Source organism: Acipenser ruthenus, chromosome 2 (assembly GCF_902713425.1).
Source record: "Acipenser ruthenus chromosome 2, fAciRut3.2 maternal haplotype, whole genome shotgun sequence".
Lineage (NCBI taxonomy): Eukaryota > Metazoa > Chordata > Actinopteri > Acipenseriformes > Acipenseridae > Acipenser > Acipenser ruthenus.
Genome location: NC_081190.1, coordinates 73938821 through 73959588, shown reverse-complemented (window position 1 = coordinate 73959588; position 20768 = coordinate 73938821). Strand labels below are relative to the sequence as shown.

Here is a 20768-nt window from a genome sequence, read left to right as displayed (position 1 = left end):
CTAAGGACTATCGAATACCTTCGAACTGAAAGTAATATTACTGATACAGTTAATGTGCACTCTGTGAATTCCTCATCGGTGGCACAGGGCGATGTGAAATGTTTAAACGCATTTCAAGTTAATTTTAATAATGTGATAGATTTGTCTCCGATAATGCCAGTTACATGATCAACACTTCACAAAAGACTAGTTCAAGATCTGCAGTTAACAAAGACATGGAACTCCAGGTTTGTGTCTGCGGCTGGAGCAAGGCGACAACGGTCAGGGGTTTGAAGATTCATCAAGGGAGAATGAAATGCTTGAGGGAGAAGGGACAAGGGCCTCGCATTGATCAGTACTTCTTACGAAGTCAGTCAAGTCAGTCGAATGAAATCCAGCGACAGGAAGCAAACCACAGTTCGCAGGATATCAGCACCCCTGTCATAGATGTGAGGAGGACTTGCATGGACACAGTTAGTGATGAACCTAATGATCCTTGTGAACCCGGTCAGACAAACCAGCATAAGAGAGAAAAGAACCTCAACGGGCACAAGCCTGGAGTTAAATGGCCAAGAGCTTGTGAGAAAACTGCATGGGACACAGTAAACACAGATCTCTGCGTTGCATTGGAAAGATTAAGTGGAACAGTTGAAAAGAAGCTGGATAAATTTGGGGACATCATCTACGCATATGGAAGTGAGAGGTTTGGAGTTGAAAAAAGGAAGGAAAAAGTACAAACTATTCCTGGAAAGTCTAGACGGCAGCAGGAGATTGAACGCTTAGTTAGAGAAAGGAGACAGCTGAGGAAACAATGGAGAAGAGCAGAACAAAGTCAGAAGGAGGGACTCAATCTCTTACAAAGGGTCATAAAAGATAAGCTTGCAACATTGCGCAGAGCTGAGCGCCTACGGAAACGCTACAAAAAGAAGGAGCGTGCGAGAGCTAACTTTTATAAAGACCCATTCAAATTTGTAAAGAAGTTATTCACCAGTGAGAAGAATGGCACACTAAAAGCATCTAAGGTTGAGCTGGAGAGATATTTGGAGGAAACACATACAGATTCAAAAAGGCAGGAGCCTATGTCAATTCCGTCAGACATCCCACCTATCAATCCACCAGAATACCAAATGGAGGACTGTGCACCTAAGTGGAAAGAAATAGAGCAAGCTGTGAAAAAAGCAAGGGCTTCATCATCTCCAGGGCCTAATGGAGTTCCGTACAGAGTGTACAAGAGTGCTTCAGGAGTTCTACGAATTCTGTGGAAATTGATGAAAGTGGCATGGGAAAAACAGGTTGTACCAAGAGCATGGCGCCGAGCAGGTGGAGTCTTTATACCTAAAGAAAAAGATTCTACAAGCATCAGTCAGTTTCGTCCCATTTCCCTATTAAACGTAGAAGGCAAGATTTTCTTCAGCATTATTGCTCAGAGATTGTCAGCTTACCTATTAAAGAACTGCTTCATTGACACTTCAATACAAAAAGCGGGCATTCCAGGTTTCCCAGGTTGCTTAGAACACATCAATGTGATCTGGCAACAAATTCAATCAGCTAAAAAGGAGAGGAAGGAGCTCCATGTGACATTCCTGGATTTGGCTAATGCATATGGTTCAGTGCCACATGAACTACTTTGGGCAGCATTTGATTTTTTCAGTGTACCGATGACAATAACAAATTTAGTGAAAGCCTATTTTGGAGATTTGCAATTCAGTTTTTCAACTTCAGAATTCAGCACTACATGGCAATGCCTAGAGGTTGGAATAATGGCAGGATGCACCATTTCTCCACTGGCTTTTACCATGGCAATGGAAGTAATCATTAGGGCATCAAAATGGGTAGTAGGAGGAGAGCGCTTGGCTTCTGGAATGCGACTACCACCAATTCGAGCATACATGGATGACATGACAACCATGACTACAACAGTAGCCTGCACTAATCGATTATTGGGCAAATTAACCAATAACATTGAATGGGCACGAATGCAATTCAAGCCCACTAAATCAAGGAGCATCTCTATAATTAAAGGCAAAGTAGTAGATAAAACATTCTTCATTAATGGTGAGGCAATACCAACAGTGTCTGAGAAGCCAGTGAAGAGTCTTGGGAGATGGTACGACGGGGATCTAAAGGACACAGTTCGTGTGGGAGAAGTTAGACAACAAGCAGTGGAAGGGTTGAAGAGCATAGACAGCTGCGCTCTACCAGGTAAACTAAAACTCTGGTGCTTTCAGTTTGGTCTACTGCCGAGGTTGCTGTGGCCACTGACTGTGTACGAGGTTTCTTTGACAACAGTAGAGAAGCTGGAAGCTTTAATCAGTTCATACATCAGGAAATGGTTGGGAGTTCCACGCTGCCTCAGCAGAGTGGGACTTTATGGTAAAGGAATACTGCAGCTACCAGTCTCTGCTCTAACCGAGGAGTTTAAGTGCGCCAAGGTCAGACTGGAAATGACATTAGTAGAGTCACGCGATAAATGCGTAAGGGAGGCAGCACCTGTGTTGAAAACTGGAAGAAAGTGGGCGGCAAAGAAAGCTGTGGAAGATGCAAAGGCTGCCCTTCGAATTGGTGATATCATGGGGCAAGTTCAGCATGGAAGAGGGGGTCTTGGTTTCAGTTCAACTCCTCCTACATGGCACAAGGCGGCCCCAGCTCAAAGAAGGAAGCTGGTAGTCAACGAGGTGCAAAAGCAGGAGGAGAGGATGAGGTGTATAAAGGCCATTTCCCAGGCCAAACAGGGAGAATGGATGAGATGGGAGAGTGTGGAACAACGCAAGATTGGCTGGCAAGACCTATGGTCAATGGAACAGAGCAGGATCAGTTTCCTCATCAGGTCAACATATGATGTTCTCCCATCACCACAGAACCTAAACCTCTGGGTAGGAGAGGATCCCTCATGTCCTTTGTGTTCATCACCTGCAACATTAAGGCACATTTTGACAGGATGTAAGGTGGCTCTTAGCCAAGGACGGTTTACTTGGCGCCATGACCAGGTGCTGCGATGTTTGGCCTTAGCATTGGAAGACAAGCGTAACATGACCAATAAGTTGCCACCTGTTCCATCAAAACATTACACACAAAAGACAACATTCCTCCGCCCAGGAGAGCAACCACCAAGAAAAGGTGTTAAAACCAATCCTCGCCCAGGACAACTGGAAGCTGCTAGAGACTGGAATATGCTGGCAGATGTTGGTCAACGGCTTATTTTTCCACCTGAGATTGCCACCACTAACCTTCGACCAGATATTGTCTTGTGGTCTGGATCAGCACGCCTTGTTCACCTGGTAGAGTTAACAGTGCCATGGGAGGATGCTGTAGATGAGGCGTATGAGAGGAAGAAACTGCGGTATGCTCAACTAGCCACTGAAGCGGAACAGCGAGGATGGAGAGTTCGGGTTTACCCAGTGGAAGTGGGTTGTCGAGGATTTGTGGCACACTCTACAACCCGGTTTCTCAGAGACGTCGGATTCAGTGGCCAAGAGTTGCGTCGCACAGTGAAGAACTTATCTGAAGCAGCAGAGAGGAGCAGCAACTGGCTGTGGTTGAGACGGAAAGATTCTGGCTGGGGACAGGTAAGTAAGCTGGGCTGAGTTGAGTGGGGGACGGAGGGGGGTGATGCTGGGACGCCAGAATCACCGTCGAGCCCTCTTGAGGTGTCGTGGGCTAGTCGACGAAACACTGAGGATGGAAGGTGCCCACTTGAAAACCCCAGAGATGTACCCTACTTAGCTCAATCCAGACGGTTGTCATGCTGATGCGCTGGGGAGGCCGCACTTTGGTTGATCCCCGGAGCCAGCATCGCAGCCGTTGTGTGTGCTGATGCGCCAGGGAGGCAAAATAAGCTGATCCCTGGAGCCAGCATTACACTTCAGCCATTAACACCAGACAGAAGGATATCTACATCATCATATGGAAGGAAACGTAAATGGATGGAGACGCATATGGATCACATTAGTTTACTGTAAAGCTACGTCTTAGTTGGTGCTTATCTTGGCGAGAGCCGAGTTCAAATCAGCATGAAGTTTTAACATCTACTCTCGTGTAATGGAAATCATGAAGATCTGGATACGTCCAGTGACTGCTGTGAATAGTGCAGCTGGCAACAAGGGAAAGACCTTGTGACAGCCTGGAGAGACAGCTGACAGGAGGAAAGAGACCCCACTGGGGCTGGTAAGGGTTAGCTACCCTTGTCGGCAGTATCCAGCTCTGTGTTTACAGGATGCTGGAGACACCCGCCCAAGGCTTCTAAGAAATTAAAGAGAAAAATACCCCTAGAGTCTGCGAGAGCGGGGGCGGAAGATGACTCAACGTTGGACAACACGGTTAACGACTTAGGAACGGAAACGGATATGAGTATGGAGAGTACTTCACAAAAGACTAGTTCAAGATCTGCAGTTAACAAAGACATGGAACTCCAGGTTTGTGTCTGCGGCTGGAGCAAGGCGACAACGGTCAGGGGTTTGAAGATTCATCAAGGGAGAATGAAATGCTTGAGGGAGAAGGGACAAGGGCCTCGCATTGATCAGTACTTCTTACGAAGTCAGTCAAGTCAGTCGAATGAAATCCAGCGACAGGAAGCAAACCACAGTTCGCAGGATATCAGCACCCCTGTCATAGATGTGAGGAGGACTTGCATGGACACAGTTAGTGATGAACCTAATGATCCTTGTGAACCCGGTCAGACAAACCAGCATAAGAGAGAAAAGAACCTCAACGGGCACAAGCCTGGAGTTAAATGGCCAAGAGCTTGTGAGAAAACTGCATGGGACACAGTAAACACAGATCTCTGCGTTGCATTGGAAAGATTAAGTGGAACAGTTGAAAAGAAGCTGGATAAATTTGGGGACATCATCTACGCATATGGAAGTGAGAGGTTTGGAGTTGAAAAAAGGAAGGAAAAAGTACAAACTATTCCTGGAAAGTCTAGACGGCAGCAGGAGATTGAACGCTTAGTTAGAGAAAGGAGACAGCTGAGGAAACAATGGAGAAGAGCAGAACAAAGTCAGAAGGAGGGACTCAATCTCTTACAAAGGGTCATAAAAGATAAGCTTGCAACATTGCGCAGAGCTGAGCGCCTACGGAAACGCTACAAAAAGAAGGAGCGTGCGAGAGCTAACTTTTATAAAGACCCATTCAAATTTGTAAAGAAGTTATTCACCAGTGAGAAGAATGGCACACTAAAAGCATCTAAGGTTGAGCTGGAGAGATATTTGGAGGAAACACATACAGATTCAAAAAGGCAGGAGCCTATGTCAATTCCGTCAGACATCCCACCTATCAATCCACCAGAATACCAAATGGAGGACTGTGCACCTAAGTGGAAAGAAATAGAGCAAGCTGTGAAAAAAGCAAGGGCTTCATCATCTCCAGGGCCTAATGGAGTTCCGTACAGAGTGTACAAGAGTGCTTCAGGAGTTCTACGAATTCTGTGGAAATTGATGAAAGTGGCATGGGAAAAACAGGTTGTACCAAGAGCATGGCGCCGAGCAGGTGGAGTCTTTATACCTAAAGAAAAAGATTCTACAAGCATCAGTCAGTTTCGTCCCATTTCCCTATTAAACGTAGAAGGCAAGATTTTCTTCAGCATTATTGCTCAGAGATTGTCAGCTTACCTATTAAAGAACTGCTTCATTGACACTTCAATACAAAAAGCGGGCATTCCAGGTTTCCCAGGTTGCTTAGAACACATCAATGTGATCTGGCAACAAATTCAATCAGCTAAAAAGGAGAGGAAGGAGCTCCATGTGACATTCCTGGATTTGGCTAATGCATATGGTTCAGTGCCACATGAACTACTTTGGGCAGCATTTGATTTTTTCAGTGTACCGATGACAATAACAAATTTAGTGAAAGCCTATTTTGGAGATTTGCAATTCAGTTTTTCAACTTCAGAATTCAGCACTACATGGCAATGCCTAGAGGTTGGAATAATGGCAGGATGCACCATTTCTCCACTGGCTTTTACCATGGCAATGGAAGTAATCATTAGGGCATCAAAATGGGTAGTAGGAGGAGAGCGCTTGGCTTCTGGAATGCGACTACCACCAATTCGAGCATACATGGATGACATGACAACCATGACTACAACAGTAGCCTGCACTAATCGATTATTGGGCAAATTAACCAATAACATTGAATGGGCACGAATGCAATTCAAGCCCACTAAATCAAGGAGCATCTCTATAATTAAAGGCAAAGTAGTAGATAAAACATTCTTCATTAATGGTGAGGCAATACCAACAGTGTCTGAGAAGCCAGTGAAGAGTCTTGGGAGATGGTACGACGGGGATCTAAAGGACACAGTTCGTGTGGGAGAAGTTAGACAACAAGCAGTGGAAGGGTTGAAGAGCATAGACAGCTGCGCTCTACCAGGTAAACTAAAACTCTGGTGCTTTCAGTTTGGTCTACTGCCGAGGTTGCTGTGGCCACTGACTGTGTACGAGGTTTCTTTGACAACAGTAGAGAAGCTGGAAGCTTTAATCAGTTCATACATCAGGAAATGGTTGGGAGTTCCACGCTGCCTCAGCAGAGTGGGACTTTATGGTAAAGGAATACTGCAGCTACCAGTCTCTGCTCTAACCGAGGAGTTTAAGTGCGCCAAGGTCAGACTGGAAATGACATTAGTAGAGTCACGCGATAAATGCGTAAGGGAGGCAGCACCTGTGTTGAAAACTGGAAGAAAGTGGGCGGCAAAGAAAGCTGTGGAAGATGCAAAGGCTGCCCTTCGAATTGGTGATATCATGGGGCAAGTTCAGCATGGAAGAGGGGGTCTTGGTTTCAGTTCAACTCCTCCTACATGGCACAAGGCGGCCCCAGCTCAAAGAAGGAAGCTGGTAGTCAACGAGGTGCAAAAGCAGGAGGAGAGGATGAGGTGTATAAAGGCCATTTCCCAGGCCAAACAGGGAGAATGGATGAGATGGGAGAGTGTGGAACAACGCAAGATTGGCTGGCAAGACCTATGGTCAATGGAACAGAGCAGGATCAGTTTCCTCATCAGGTCAACATATGATGTTCTCCCATCACCACAGAACCTAAACCTCTGGGTAGGAGAGGATCCCTCATGTCCTTTGTGTTCATCACCTGCAACATTAAGGCACATTTTGACAGGATGTAAGGTGGCTCTTAGCCAAGGACGGTTTACTTGGCGCCATGACCAGGTGCTGCGATGTTTGGCCTTAGCATTGGAAGACAAGCGTAACATGACCAATAAGTTGCCACCTGTTCCATCAAAACATTACACACAAAAGACAACATTCCTCCGCCCAGGAGAGCAACCACCAAGAAAAGGTGTTAAAACCAATCCTCGCCCAGGACAACTGGAAGCTGCTAGAGACTGGAATATGCTGGCAGATGTTGGTCAACGGCTTATTTTTCCACCTGAGATTGCCACCACTAACCTTCGACCAGATATTGTCTTGTGGTCTGGATCAGCACGCCTTGTTCACCTGGTAGAGTTAACAGTGCCATGGGAGGATGCTGTAGATGAGGCGTATGAGAGGAAGAAACTGCGGTATGCTCAACTAGCCACTGAAGCGGAACAGCGAGGATGGAGAGTTCGGGTTTACCCAGTGGAAGTGGGTTGTCGAGGATTTGTGGCACACTCTACAACCCGGTTTCTCAGAGACGTCGGATTCAGTGGCCAAGAGTTGCGTCGCACAGTGAAGAACTTATCTGAAGCAGCAGAGAGGAGCAGCAACTGGCTGTGGTTGAGACGGAAAGATTCTGGCTGGGGACAGGTAAGTAAGCTGGGCTGAGTTGAGTGGGGGACGGAGGGGGGTGATGCTGGGACGCCAGAATCACCGTCGAGCCCTCTTGAGGTGTCGTGGGCTAGTCGACGAAACACTGAGGATGGAAGGTGCCCACTTGAAAACCCCAGAGATGTACCCTACTTAGCTCAATCCAGACGGTTGTCATGCTGATGCGCTGGGGAGGCCGCACTTTGGTTGATCCCCGGAGCCAGCATCGCAGCCGTTGTGTGTGCTGATGCGCCAGGGAGGCAAAATAAGCTGATCCCTGGAGCCAGCATTACACTTCAGCCATTAACACCAGACAGAAGGATATCTACATCATCATATGGAAGGAAACGTAAATGGATGGAGACGCATATGGATCACATTAGTTTACTGTAAAGCTACGTCTTAGTTGGTGCTTATCTTGGCGAGAGCCGAGTTCAAATCAGCATGAAGTTTTAATATCTACTCTCGTGTAATGGAAATCAAGGCATACAATGACATTCTTTGAGGTTTACTGCCAAATTCTGTACATTTGACTTATAATGCCCACATAATAGCCCTTGCCAGCAATATCTGGGCAAATAATTTTCCGAAAGCAGACAAGCTGGTTGTAACCGTTAAAACAATTGTTTAAACATTGCCCAAGCATAAAACTACGTTTTAAAGACCACCTGACAGAAGCAATCCAACAAGAAGGCTGTACTTTACCCATAAAGTTGCCACCTGAGCCATGCATAACACGATGGGGAGAAATAATAAATACATACCAAGCAATGGCACAAGAGGTACACAGCACAGACGCTGCAATAAACAAACTATGTGTAAAAACCTTCCATGACATTTCTGAAAAACTGACTAATTACTACAACCTGGATCAATGCAAAAAGAAACCACGTTTTTTTCAACCAGCTCATAACTTTCTGATGGCAGTAAGGATATTCGACCCACAACAAGTGTGTAGTTTGGATCTGGAAGCCCTCCCATTATATTCTATTCCAGGATTTGATGTTGACTGTAAGTCAGAAATGGACAAAAGAAAACGGCAGAAGAAAGACTTTGAATGAATTTTGGATTAAAGCTGGAGAATTATTTCCCAATTTAACACAAAAGGCTAAAATATATATTTGTCAGTTGTTACCAGTTCTTTGCTCAAAGAAGTGTTTCTTCTTATGGCCAAGTTTTTACAGAACAACGTCAATCTATGAAAGAAGGCAGGGTTAACCAGCTGACGATGCTTAAGTTTAATAGCAACTTTTAATGCATGGGTCATTTTCTTTCATGAAACTGTAAGTGACACTTAATGTGATGCTTGCGAACAACCTTGCATTATTATTATTATTATTATTATTATTATTATTATTATTATTATTATTATTATTATTATTATTATATTTCTAATATATTTAATTGATGTTATGATTTCAGTATTTTATTTAAATTGTTTCTGGAATCAGTACTGTTTTTTTAAATATTTTGTTGACAAATTATGTGTTCCTACTAGTAAACTGAAACATTTAAATTATTTATTTACACATTCTAAGAAATAATATTGAATAAGACATAGTAGTAATAAAGGGATGCATGACTAAATAAATGTCCGTAGCTGCTGCTGCCACCTAATCAACGTACCAATGCGTGTTAATAGAATGACTAATTGAGATGATTAAAGGAATCGGGAGATTATTAATCAATAAGTGGTTTGTTTAAGCAGACTACATGACCACCTTGTGGTGGGAGGAATGAAGTGCAGCCTAAGAAAGCAGGTCGTGTAAAACGCAGGGCCCTATTTATACAGCCCCAAAGGAAAATATAATATCTATAAAAATATAGATTGTTGTATTTTAATCTTTGGAGTGCTATGCAAAGTAAAAGCAATTGCTTATTAGCATTTGGACTATTATCACTGGTCTTTCTTTTCTTGTGTTGAAAATCTTTTTTTTTTTTTTTTTTTTTTTGCTTGTATTATTATACTTCAGTTGGGAATCTGACGATTTTACAGACTATATAATGCAAAGTTTCTGCTGCTTCCTGGTACTTCTTTATAAAAGTGTACCATAGTAAAACCATAGCAAACTGTAATAACGGATAGTGAAAGCATGGAAAAGCATAGGTAAGCATTGTAAAGAAAACAATAGTAACTTTTAGGGCCATTGCTTCATGCGTTGTACAACAGTGATCTAGTTGCAATCAGACCACTGACCTACCCCAATGCTACCAAGAAACCTCACTTTATCTACAGCACTGTATCTGAGACATTTGCACTTATATCATGAGTTAATGAAAAAAAAAAAAGTGAGAAACCAAAATATTCTCTGCACAATAAAAGAGGGGCCAAAAATAATGTTATATAATCTAATAAGAAGTAACTAAATGGATTCAGTTAAAAATGCAGCTACTGTATACTAAATGATGATTAATTTATTTATTGTCAGACACACATACATTATGCCTGTACTGCTTGGCAATGCTACAATGTTATTAAAGCTATTGAGCTTTGTATTTTACTGTTAACCCATTGTGTTCAACTACATTTTGACTGAGCATCCAACACCCCACCCCCACCAGCCATTTTTTTAAGACTCCTGTGACAGAGATAGAATGATTCTTGGTCGTAGATCTCCCTCCTGACCTGTGAGGGCGCTGTGTAAAGGGAACAGAGTGCCCTGGACTGGATGGCCCAACAATTCATTCCCAGGGTTAGGCGGAAGTCGGCCATCTAGAAAGGGGGCGGAGCTACGGTACACTAAATCATCGACCTGGAAGGGAAACGATCTGGCAGCCGCGGATTGGAGGAGTGGTGGCACTCGTTTACCAAGGGGTCATGGTTGACTGTATATAAGGGGATGTAATGAGGTGATCTGTTCCTTATTATGGTTACATTAAACCGGAAGGACCACTGAAATTGTAAAAAAATGTATGTGTTTTGTTTGTTTTGTCTGTCTGTCTAAAACCCTGTTATTTGTTCACTTGACGGCTAACACGATCCGGAGCTGTTGCTTACGGCCAGCACTAAACCTGGACAACAACAACACTGTTGTTCACATATTTAATTGTATTTCACCACTTGCACCAAAACCACTCACTTGGGACTTGTGATCGTGTGTGTATTTGTGTGTGTAAATTGACTTTGTTATTATTTGGGACGGTAACCCATTATTTAGAACAGTGCAGTACACATTGCTGTGTATTGCCTGGGATTATTATTTACATTCACCAGACCAGGACTATAAATAATTTGTGTTTGCCCGCCTTTCATTGATCACCGCATCACTCCTGCACCTGCACACTGCAAACCACTTTGCCACAACCTCCAAAAACAATGGTAAGCCATGTGAAACAGTTACTCAGCACAGATATTTTCTAAGCTCCACTGCTAAAGAATCAAGTTGTCCCTCTGCCCTCAACCACCTTGATTAATTCACATTAAAACTGCTGAATAGGACTTTACCGACGTCACATTTGGTAAAATCCTGTAGATAATTCTTTCATTTTTAAATTATGAAGAACAGCTGAGATTAAAAAATATATATTTAATTGTGGATTCTAGTTTTTGCTTGGAACAATGCTGGATCTTTTAGAACAATTCTGATTAGCATATAAACCAATCAAACAACGATCTGATGGAACTTGTAGAAGAAACAGACTCCCAAAGATAAGAATCTTAGACTTATGAATCTAAAGACCAAATTCTGAACATAAACATATTTCATTAGAAAGAAAAAACCTGTGTAAATAATTTCATTTCAGCGAAGAGTTTAAGATAATATTCCTAGAATCCTGGATGAATTTGTATGTAAGACAATTGATTATTCATTACCATAGAGACCCAATAAAAATGTTACAGTATACTGTAGATTTGTATATTTAGGCTACTTAAAACAGATTACAAATTATATTAAATGCCATCATGATTTAAAAAAAAAACCCAAAAAAACCATATGCCACTTTCAGTTCTGAAAAATAACATGTTGCTAGTTAATAATGAGAATATAGCTTGGTGTCAAAATGTTCCAATATTGAAATAAATTAAAGTTAACTCTAAACACTAACAAATAATATCTCAGATAATTATGCCAAATGGAGCATTTGTAGAATTACAGAATTACAGCATCCAATAATAGTGTATAGTAAAACCTGTCTAACTTGGCCTTGCATGGGACCAGATGACAAACTATTTTAACACTTAAAAAAATTCTATTACAGTATACACTGAATTAGGCGTACTGTCCAGTTATACCCCGTAATTCAGTGATTGTATTAATTCAAATGTTATTCTCCATTATGTAAACCCGTAATTTACTGCAGATGTACAATACTCATGGCACATGGGTGTATTTACATAATACACTGATTATAAACTTCGAAAAGAAAAATCACAGAACTTAATTCCATACCATTTAAAAGTACAAAAATCGATCTTGATTGAAGGTTGTATAGTCTATAGTTTGGTGTCCTTTGGTATAATGTAATGCCCATTATATATTTAATTTATATATTTTTGTAATTGTTTTTTTAAATGTGAATCTTCAAGCAGGCTGTATAAGAGCAACTTTAAAGCTGTCTTTAAAACGGTTGAATGGTTGTGTTTTTATAGCGCATTAAATTGATGTTAGAGAAGCACTTAGAATTTTCTTTTTTTTTTCTATAAATTTAGTAGTTGCCAATTATTTTTATTATTTTCTCCCAATTTGGAATCGCCAATTATTTTATTATGCTCAGCTCACCGCTACCACCCCTGCGCTGACTCGGGAGGGCGAAGACGAACACATGCTGTCCTCCGAAGCGTGTGCCGTCAGCCGAGCGCTTTTTTTTCACACTGCGGACTCACCATGCAGCCACCCAAGAGCTACAGCGTCGGAGGACAACGCAGCTCTCGGTCAACTTACAGGCAAGCCCGCAGACTACAGGGGTTGCTGGTGCACAGTGAGCAGAGGACCCCCTTTCCGACCTAACCCTCCCTCCCCCCAGGCAACGCTCGGCCAATTGAGTGCCGCCTCCTGGGAGCTCCCGTCCTCGGTCGGCAAAGGAATAGCCTGGACTCGAACTCGCGACGTCCAGACTATACGGCGCATCCGGCACTCTACGCAAGTGCTTTTACTGGATGCGCCACTCGGGAGCCCTTAGAATTTTCTTTTTTAACACTAAGCAATTGGACAGCATTGTGCATTTTTGTTTTAATACCAACATTTGTCCTGCCTTAGCTAAAGCAGCCAGAGAATTTAGATTTAATCTGCCCCTTGGAAATGATTGCACTACATGTTCTGTAAGACCCTGAACAGTTATATATTGGAGGTCTATGTGTAACATCATTCCAGAACAATAAGATGGAATAACAAACATAAACATGGTAGTTTTAAAAAAAAGCCAGCTTCCTAAGCTGCTGGTATTAGTTAGTTAATATATAAATAACAGAATCTAAAACAGATCGCTTTGTTTTGCTTTGTCATTGGAGGTCTATCAAACTTTGTTTTTGTTACAGTTAACAAAATACTACAAGGACAGATCTTTAGTTGGTCATGAATTCAATTCACCTTAAGGTATTATAGATTTGGTTCTAGATTTAATTTAAGGATTTTTTTTAATTAAGTTGAAACCTATGAGACATATACAATGACTGGCTTTACTTTCCCTTACATATCATGCTTAATTTAGAAGTTTTTTTTATTATTTTTAACATTATCATTATTATTATTATTATTATTATTATTATTATTATTATTATTATTATTATTATTATTGAAAAATACAACTACTGATAACAATAATAATACCTTTAAACTTAATACATGAGTAAGCAGTAGTTATTTAAATAATTCCTTTATTCCATTGTTTATAGGACGTAACTATAGATTTTTTTAAAATCCAGTAGCTTGCAAATAGAAGTTTATTAATTAAAAATCAATATCATTTAATGTTCTGATCCTGCTGTTCCACCACTAATTGGCTTCTCATTTTATTAGGGGGATGGGTAACATGTTGATAAAAAAAAGTTAATACATGCATTCAGATTTTCAACATCAACTGCATTCAAGCATATCATAAACACAGTCTGACCTTAATTTCTTAAAATTTAAAACCATTAATCCCTGAATTAGTGCCGTACTTAATGCTAATGGTATTCACAATTAGTTAGTATTATGCTAATCTAAGACCTAGATGTATTTAAATCTGTATGACGTTGTCTGAGCACCAGATTGCTTGGGGTTTGTACATAAACTGACATTAGCTTCCCAGCTGTACTTAACAATTGAGACACAAGAAAAATCATGACAACAATCACAATTGCATTAGTTTGGTTTCTTAATGAACAACGGTTTGCTTCAGGGATTCTAGACAAATTATGGTTTCCCCTCTCTGACCTGGCAGTCCGGCATCTGTTGAGTGGGTTTCATTTTTCATGAAACCCTTTAATAGTCTGAGGAGGGCCGGGCAGTCAGGCTGAAGTCTAATGTTTCAAGTAATTTAATGAGTTCCTTTTCAAAGTAGTCATCACTTAAGAGTCCCAATTCCTTTAACCTCTTCATGCAAATATAAGAGCAATTAGACAGATCTCTTGTTAAGAGCTGTTTCATCAGTACTGAATAAGTGGCACTTATCATGGGTTGAAGTGTCTGATCATGATGGACAACTCGAAAAGGTTTTGTACCTTTATAATACAAAATATGTTCAATTAAAAATGTTTAACATAAAGTATGTTCCCTATAATGCATTCTAACATTATATATATATATATATATATATATATATATATATATATATATATATATTTATATACATAATTTAATTGGATATTACACTTTTTTTAAATTGTTTAAACCAAAACCACATGCAGATTAACTTTTGTATGCATTTTCTTTTCAGATCCAGGTGCTGTATTTTGCTCTGAATACAACTGTATGTGTTTCTTTCCAGAAAAACAAAGAAAGCAACATAAACATTCTAAAGAAATGCAAAACACCCATTGCAGTACAAATAACTATATATGAAGAACTACTACTACAAACCATATAAAACAGATTTCAAATTGAATTGCAACACAAATTCCTGATACAGGATGTGAAAATATTGCAAGGGGCTGTGCTATCTGATTTTCCCGGGTTTTATTGAGTAGAACGACACAATTTGACATGTCATTTTCTGCCTGGATGATTTGGTATAATTCTGTATAGTTTTACTTAATCTTGCATGAACTAATTTAGTTTGTAAAAAATGTAGGGCAAGGACAAAACTACAATAAATGCATTGATATATCTGTAATTTCAGCCACATGTTGGGTTCAGAGTAATAAGCACATTTGTAAATCAATTTGTGGGGTTCTTCAATGCACATGGCAAGTGGGTACTGGTATGGTGTATTTTTATTTTTATTTCAAAAACAGCTGTTTTAGGTTAATTTCACAGCATATCCCGTGCATGAAATGGGCAAGTACTCCACATTGGAGTGTAATGGATTACAGTTTTTTTTTAATACTGACACTGTGTATGTTGATTGTAATGAGCACTGACACTTGTTTTAACCAATCTCAAGCACCTCACCATGCCAACCGTCTCCCATTGTTTACTGTGTGGAGCAATACATTTTAGTCCAAGTTTAGAGCATCAAAAAAAGTTTTTTTTTTGTTCTTGTCATCCCTGATTTCAGTGTTTACAGTTGGCAGGGGTGTGACTGTCACCTAGTGACGGCAGAGCACTGTGTTGCGGCTCATCTGTGGTGGTTTTATACTTAAACATGTCAGTTTAGATAAGAGTTCAGCTCCAGTTTGTCATTATCATATAGGTTTGTTCCTATTGTCAATATACACAGGACATTTTTTTTAAGCACTGGTGTAACGTTTTTAAATGTTAAAAGTTTATTGACTGACTTGAAATTTGTCTCATTTGATGGTGAAATAATCATGTTTATTCAAGCGGACAATTGCTGAGGGCTTCCATTAAAGCCAGATACGCGTGTTTCATGCAACTTGCGTTGCTGCCAAATAAATCTCACCAGTTGTATGTATTTCGCCTAATCTTCTCTGCAGAATTGCTAATGTATTTTGCAAAACAGAACAGTGCAGTAAAAAATACATTTTGGGTCAAGATCATTAACAGGCTAAGCTTGCAGGCTAAACAAGACATGGACCCAAAAGCAAACACTGATTTAAAAAATGCAAAAGTACTTATTTTTTACAAAGACTGTAAAAATGATTAGGTGTAGGATGTTTTTTGTTTAATAACCTTATGTATGTATGTATGTATGTATGTATGTATGTATGTATGTATGTATGTATGTATGTATGTATGTATGTATGTATGTTTATTAATAATAATAATAATAATAATAATAATAATAACAATAATAATAATAATAATAATAATAATAATAATAATAATAATAATAATAATTGGAGAGCTTTTATAAAAAGCACAGTAATTATGCAGGGGAATTAAGACTTCAGAAGTCCCTAACAAACTTCAATATCAATCTAAGCAGCAATTAATGTTACTTATATTTAAGTTACATATGATATTATATTACGGTACTAAAGAAATTCCTTAAACCAGAAAAACAGAACATGAGGTAAAGCACTATTGTGCTCTAAATGTCATTGTTAACAAATTATAGTAAATGAACCACACAACGCTATCTTTCAGGTCAAAGTTTTAATTGAATTGAAATAAAAGTCTTGATTACACCTTGAGTTAACTACTGTTCTAGCTACAGTATCTGATTTTAAAACGATTACTGCTTAGTTAGCAATAGTTTTAACAAGAAATAATACCTGTTTTATACAACAATACACATTATATGTAAGAAACCTGGGATGTTTCCATTCAGTCACAAGAACAGAGCTCCAACAGATGCTTACAGCATAAACTAAAAAGTGGCCAGATTACATCCCTCTGTAGTGGATCAATATTTTACAGTTTATGCCATTTTTTCAGTAACAAGATTAAAGTATATGTGTTTCTCACTACACTTTTACTTGAAAGAGATGAAATAATGTATTTGTTTGATTCATTTTTGACTCACTGAAGGTTAATGTTTCCCTTCATACATTTTTCTTTAACTAAAAGATAATGGGTCCCCACAAGTATGCATATCTGCGTGCAATATGATGTCTAATTTTATCTGCGTGCAATATGATGTCTAATTTTTTTATTTACAAAAAATACACTTTTAATTTTAGGAGTATTACAAAAAATGACTAAAGATTAAAAAAAGTATATTTACTTATTTTATGTGAACTGTGGAGTATACTAGAGCCTTCACAGCAAACCATTTATATCAGGCTGTTAGGCCACTGAAGAACAAATACTTTGCTTAAAATGGTCAAGAAATTTGGGGGAAAAGTTCAGTCCAAATTCATTGAATTCAGCTACTGTAGCCAACATGTACAGATCTTGGAATAATTATTTTACATTTCTGGTTGATTGATAACAAACATCTCGTTTTACTGCTAAAACACATTGTTTGGTATTACATAGTTTACACTTTTAAAAGTGCAATGTTGTCCACAAATTATTTTAAAAGGCAAGCCTAAATAAAAATATCATTAAAGAAACTGGGAATTAATTACAGTTTTCTAAATCAATGCAATTTTCCTTTTTTTTATTTAAACTAAGCTTTTTAATTTTGTCTTACCATTCAAAGTGTCCAGTTGTTCCTATTATTATCTAACAAAACACACAACAAATAAACTTGTAAACCACATGTAAAATCACCCTTACATTAATGAGAAGATTTATGACATACCAGATTAGAAAGCACATCTTCACAGGTTCTTTTAGACCAATACAAGCATAAAATAATGTCAAGCCAGCAACAAATCAGTTGGGGTTTTTTCATCTCACAATGTAATATGATGACAAATAACAGAGAAGTAGTTAAAACTAATTCCTGATGATTTATTTCTCCCAGTGCATTTTATTTCTCACATGGTAAAAAAAAGGACCATCACAAATCTTCAACCAGTTTAAAGACAGAAAACTGCCTTGTTGCTGAATAAAATAAAATTTGCAATGAGACGCAACCACTGAAATTCAATTGCACTCCAATACCTAAGAATAGTCCTTAAAATGTTGCAGATCTTGAAAAAAAAAACTATAAAGTTGGAAGGCATTTAATAAGAGGACACGCTGTCCACTGGTGCTTCTCTGAATCCACTGTCCAGGAATAAAGTGCCTATTGTCTAAACACTGTGCTAATTGTGAAAAAAACAGTCCATGCAGTAAGCATAATAATTATCCAGATAAATAAGCAAAGACAGTGAGCAAGATATGGAAAAAAAAAATACTGCCAGACTGAAAAACCCAAGAACTAAATTAATATTCATAATGGAATGTCAGCCAGCAGAAGGTCTTCATTCATGACAAGGCAAAGCATAACAAGAGGCCATTGTCTACACAACAAAAATTAGCATACACAGAAAATGTTCAACTATCACTTGTGAGAGCTGAAGCAGTTATGATTTCCCGGTGCACTTGTTTCTCTTGAGTTTAAAGGGGTGCTGCTGCTGCTGTTTCTGCCTGCTACAGAAACAAGGTTGTCTTGAGGGAAATGCGCATTTTCAAATTCAACTGTAGCAGTAAGTGGGGAATTAAAAGCGCAGGTTGTTTAAACAAAGAAAGACAGTCTGAATATGCATAGCCTCATTAACTATATTTAAGCATGTCAAGCAGCATACTCATCAGTGATTGCTTGACTTACTGTATTCATTATCGGAAGACAACATGAAATTAATGGTAGCGTGGTGGACAAGTGCATACTGATTAAGAAGTAGCAACCAACTGTCACAATACACTTGCGAAATAATTATTCACTGGAAAAATGAATAAAGAAGTGGATCAATCTAGCAAACTATTTAAAGTAAGTCGGTGACAATTAGCCGGCAGCACAGTGACACACTGGCCCCCCCTTTTCTTTTTTCAGATTGCTTCCTCCCTATGAATATTCTCACGCAAGCCAAGTTTTTTTTTGGGGAGGGGGGCACTGTAACATTTCCATTTTGTTGTGATAACTGAAGTGACAATAAACACACCAGCTCCCAAAACGAAGTGTCCGGGTCCTGTCACAAAAAACAAAAGCCCATTCTAATACAGGGAACGGGGAACTTTTTTTTTAACGAAGTAAAGAGAAGTTGTACGAAGTGAATGCACTTGAACTTCATTACACATGCACTGCGGCAACCAAGGAGGAGTTAGTCTACACCAAAAAAAAAAAAAAAGGAAAAAAATTCTCACGCCAACTTACCATCCACCAGGTCCTGGCTGACATGTCATAACATAGTTGCCATTTTATGGAGCCGTCCGATGCTTTCCCAGCCATAACTCTGTCAGCAGCCTTCATCAGATGCAGCTCAATAGAAGATAAGACACCTAATCAAGGAAACATCAGCCGTGGCATGCTGTGCTACATGTAGGCCAATCCTTATCAGACTGCATCATGGGAACAGCTCTCGTACTACCAATGACTCCAACCTCACAGCTATAATGACAAGGATCAGCTTTTTTTTATCCTTTATTTTAGGGAATAGTGGAAACCGGCAACATCGTTCTTTTGTGTGCTCAAGAGTTTAAAAGTCCAGCAAGTGGGCGTCTAACTGCTTTGCAAGGCAATGCCAACAAAGGTTTATTTGCATTCTTGTCTGTTGTATATTGTTCAACTCAATCCGTGGTCCCCTCTCTCTCTCTCTCTCTCTCTCTCTCTCTCTCTCTCTCTCTCTCTCTCTCTCTCTCTCTCTCTCTCTCTCTCTCTCTCTCTCTCTCTCTCTCTGTCTTTCCGGGTAGATGAGGGGAGGCCCCAAAAGCCAGGAATTAATATCCCCAAACAAAGACATAAGAGTCTCATCTGCACAATCGGGCATGGTTCAGATGTCACGAGTATATACAAGGAGTGGAACACACAGGTAGCTAGCTGCTGCAGCTGGACCCACCAGAGCTTGCCAAAGGCTACATCTCCAACTCTCATATGGAAACAGTTTAACTTTTCAGAATCACTTAAAAAAATAACAGAAAAAAAAATCTGTGCAAACTGAAAGCAAACACTACAGAACTTTGCAACTAACATACAATGTGCTGCTGGATTAATGTGGCGATAATCTGATCATTCATGAGACTCATATTTTGTACGGCTGCAAATCTCTCGTCTTTGTTAGAATCCTCCTTTTGGAAAGTACAATGAGGGACAATTCTGCTATGTTAGCTATCTCTTTATAGTTTTTAATATAACTGTGCATCATGTTCATAGCTAATTGGTTTTTAAATTCAATTTCCAGGACATATATTCTTAAGAAATATAACTTAATAAGCTTCTACTGTAGATGTCCATTTTAAGATTCGTAACCCAACTTTAAATATTAAAGTTGGGTTACAAATCAGACATTAAAAATATATCCATCTCAGCTAAATGACTACTTACCTGTATCTATTATTACTTTTCTCTATTTTCAGAAAATATTTTCTCTTATTCCAGCTAATAAAGTTAGTATCGTGTTGCACATTAACCCATTAACTGCCATTGTCCTCATTTGAGGACAGACTACTTTAATTTATGGAGCATATTTAACTTCCACCTACCTGTTATTTAAATCTTCTCTTTAAATATATTGTTATGATAACTTACTCTAATTTTGTTAACTGCAAAAGTTAAGTCTAAATGTAACTGTTAATTCTGAAGATATAGCCCTTAAGATGCTTTCATGTCAGCTTAATATAAAATATAAACCAGAAAAATAACTAACGTGAAATTTCACTGGTCTGATTATGGGCACGTCTAACTTGACTGTCCTCAAAATAGGATGCAGCCATTTGTTGCTAAAACGAAGGATTTCTTTTTTTTCTGTATGAATGTATGAAATTACATAAATACAACCTGTTTTCTGATTTTTTAAAAGAAAAATCTATTTGGAACTTAATGGGTTAAATTAAGCATGTCCCTGTTTCAGCAAATAGTTTACTATATTTTTAAGAACAATTGGCATTCAGGATTAATAATTTAAGTGAAGAATACACTATGTAAATTAAAATTAGGTAACATTTTACAGTTTATACAAAATTGCCAGATGGTTACAGATGTGCTAAC

The 20768-nt window shown here is 39.2% G+C and overlaps 1 protein-coding gene across 10 annotated transcripts in view; it reads right to left on the bottom strand.

The window, feature by feature from the left end:
• The window catches only part of LOC117409443 (nuclear factor 1 B-type-like), a 157224-nt gene extending 138066 nt beyond the window's left edge, over nucleotides 1-19158 (bottom strand). For 2 of the 10 annotated variants that reach the window (XM_034015500.3, XM_034015504.3), the window contains exon 1: nucleotides 18939-19136. In XM_034015500.3, the coding sequence (XP_033871391.2) occupies nucleotides 18939-19034 (96 nt within the window). In that variant the 5' untranslated portion in view covers nucleotides 19035-19136. Of the gene's footprint in view, nucleotides 1-18938 lie in introns of all 10 variants that reach the window. The other 8 variants (XM_034015501.3, XM_034015502.3, XM_034015517.3 and 5 more) reach the window with 8 other exon arrangements.
• Nucleotides 19159-20768: the final 1610 nt, after the last annotated feature.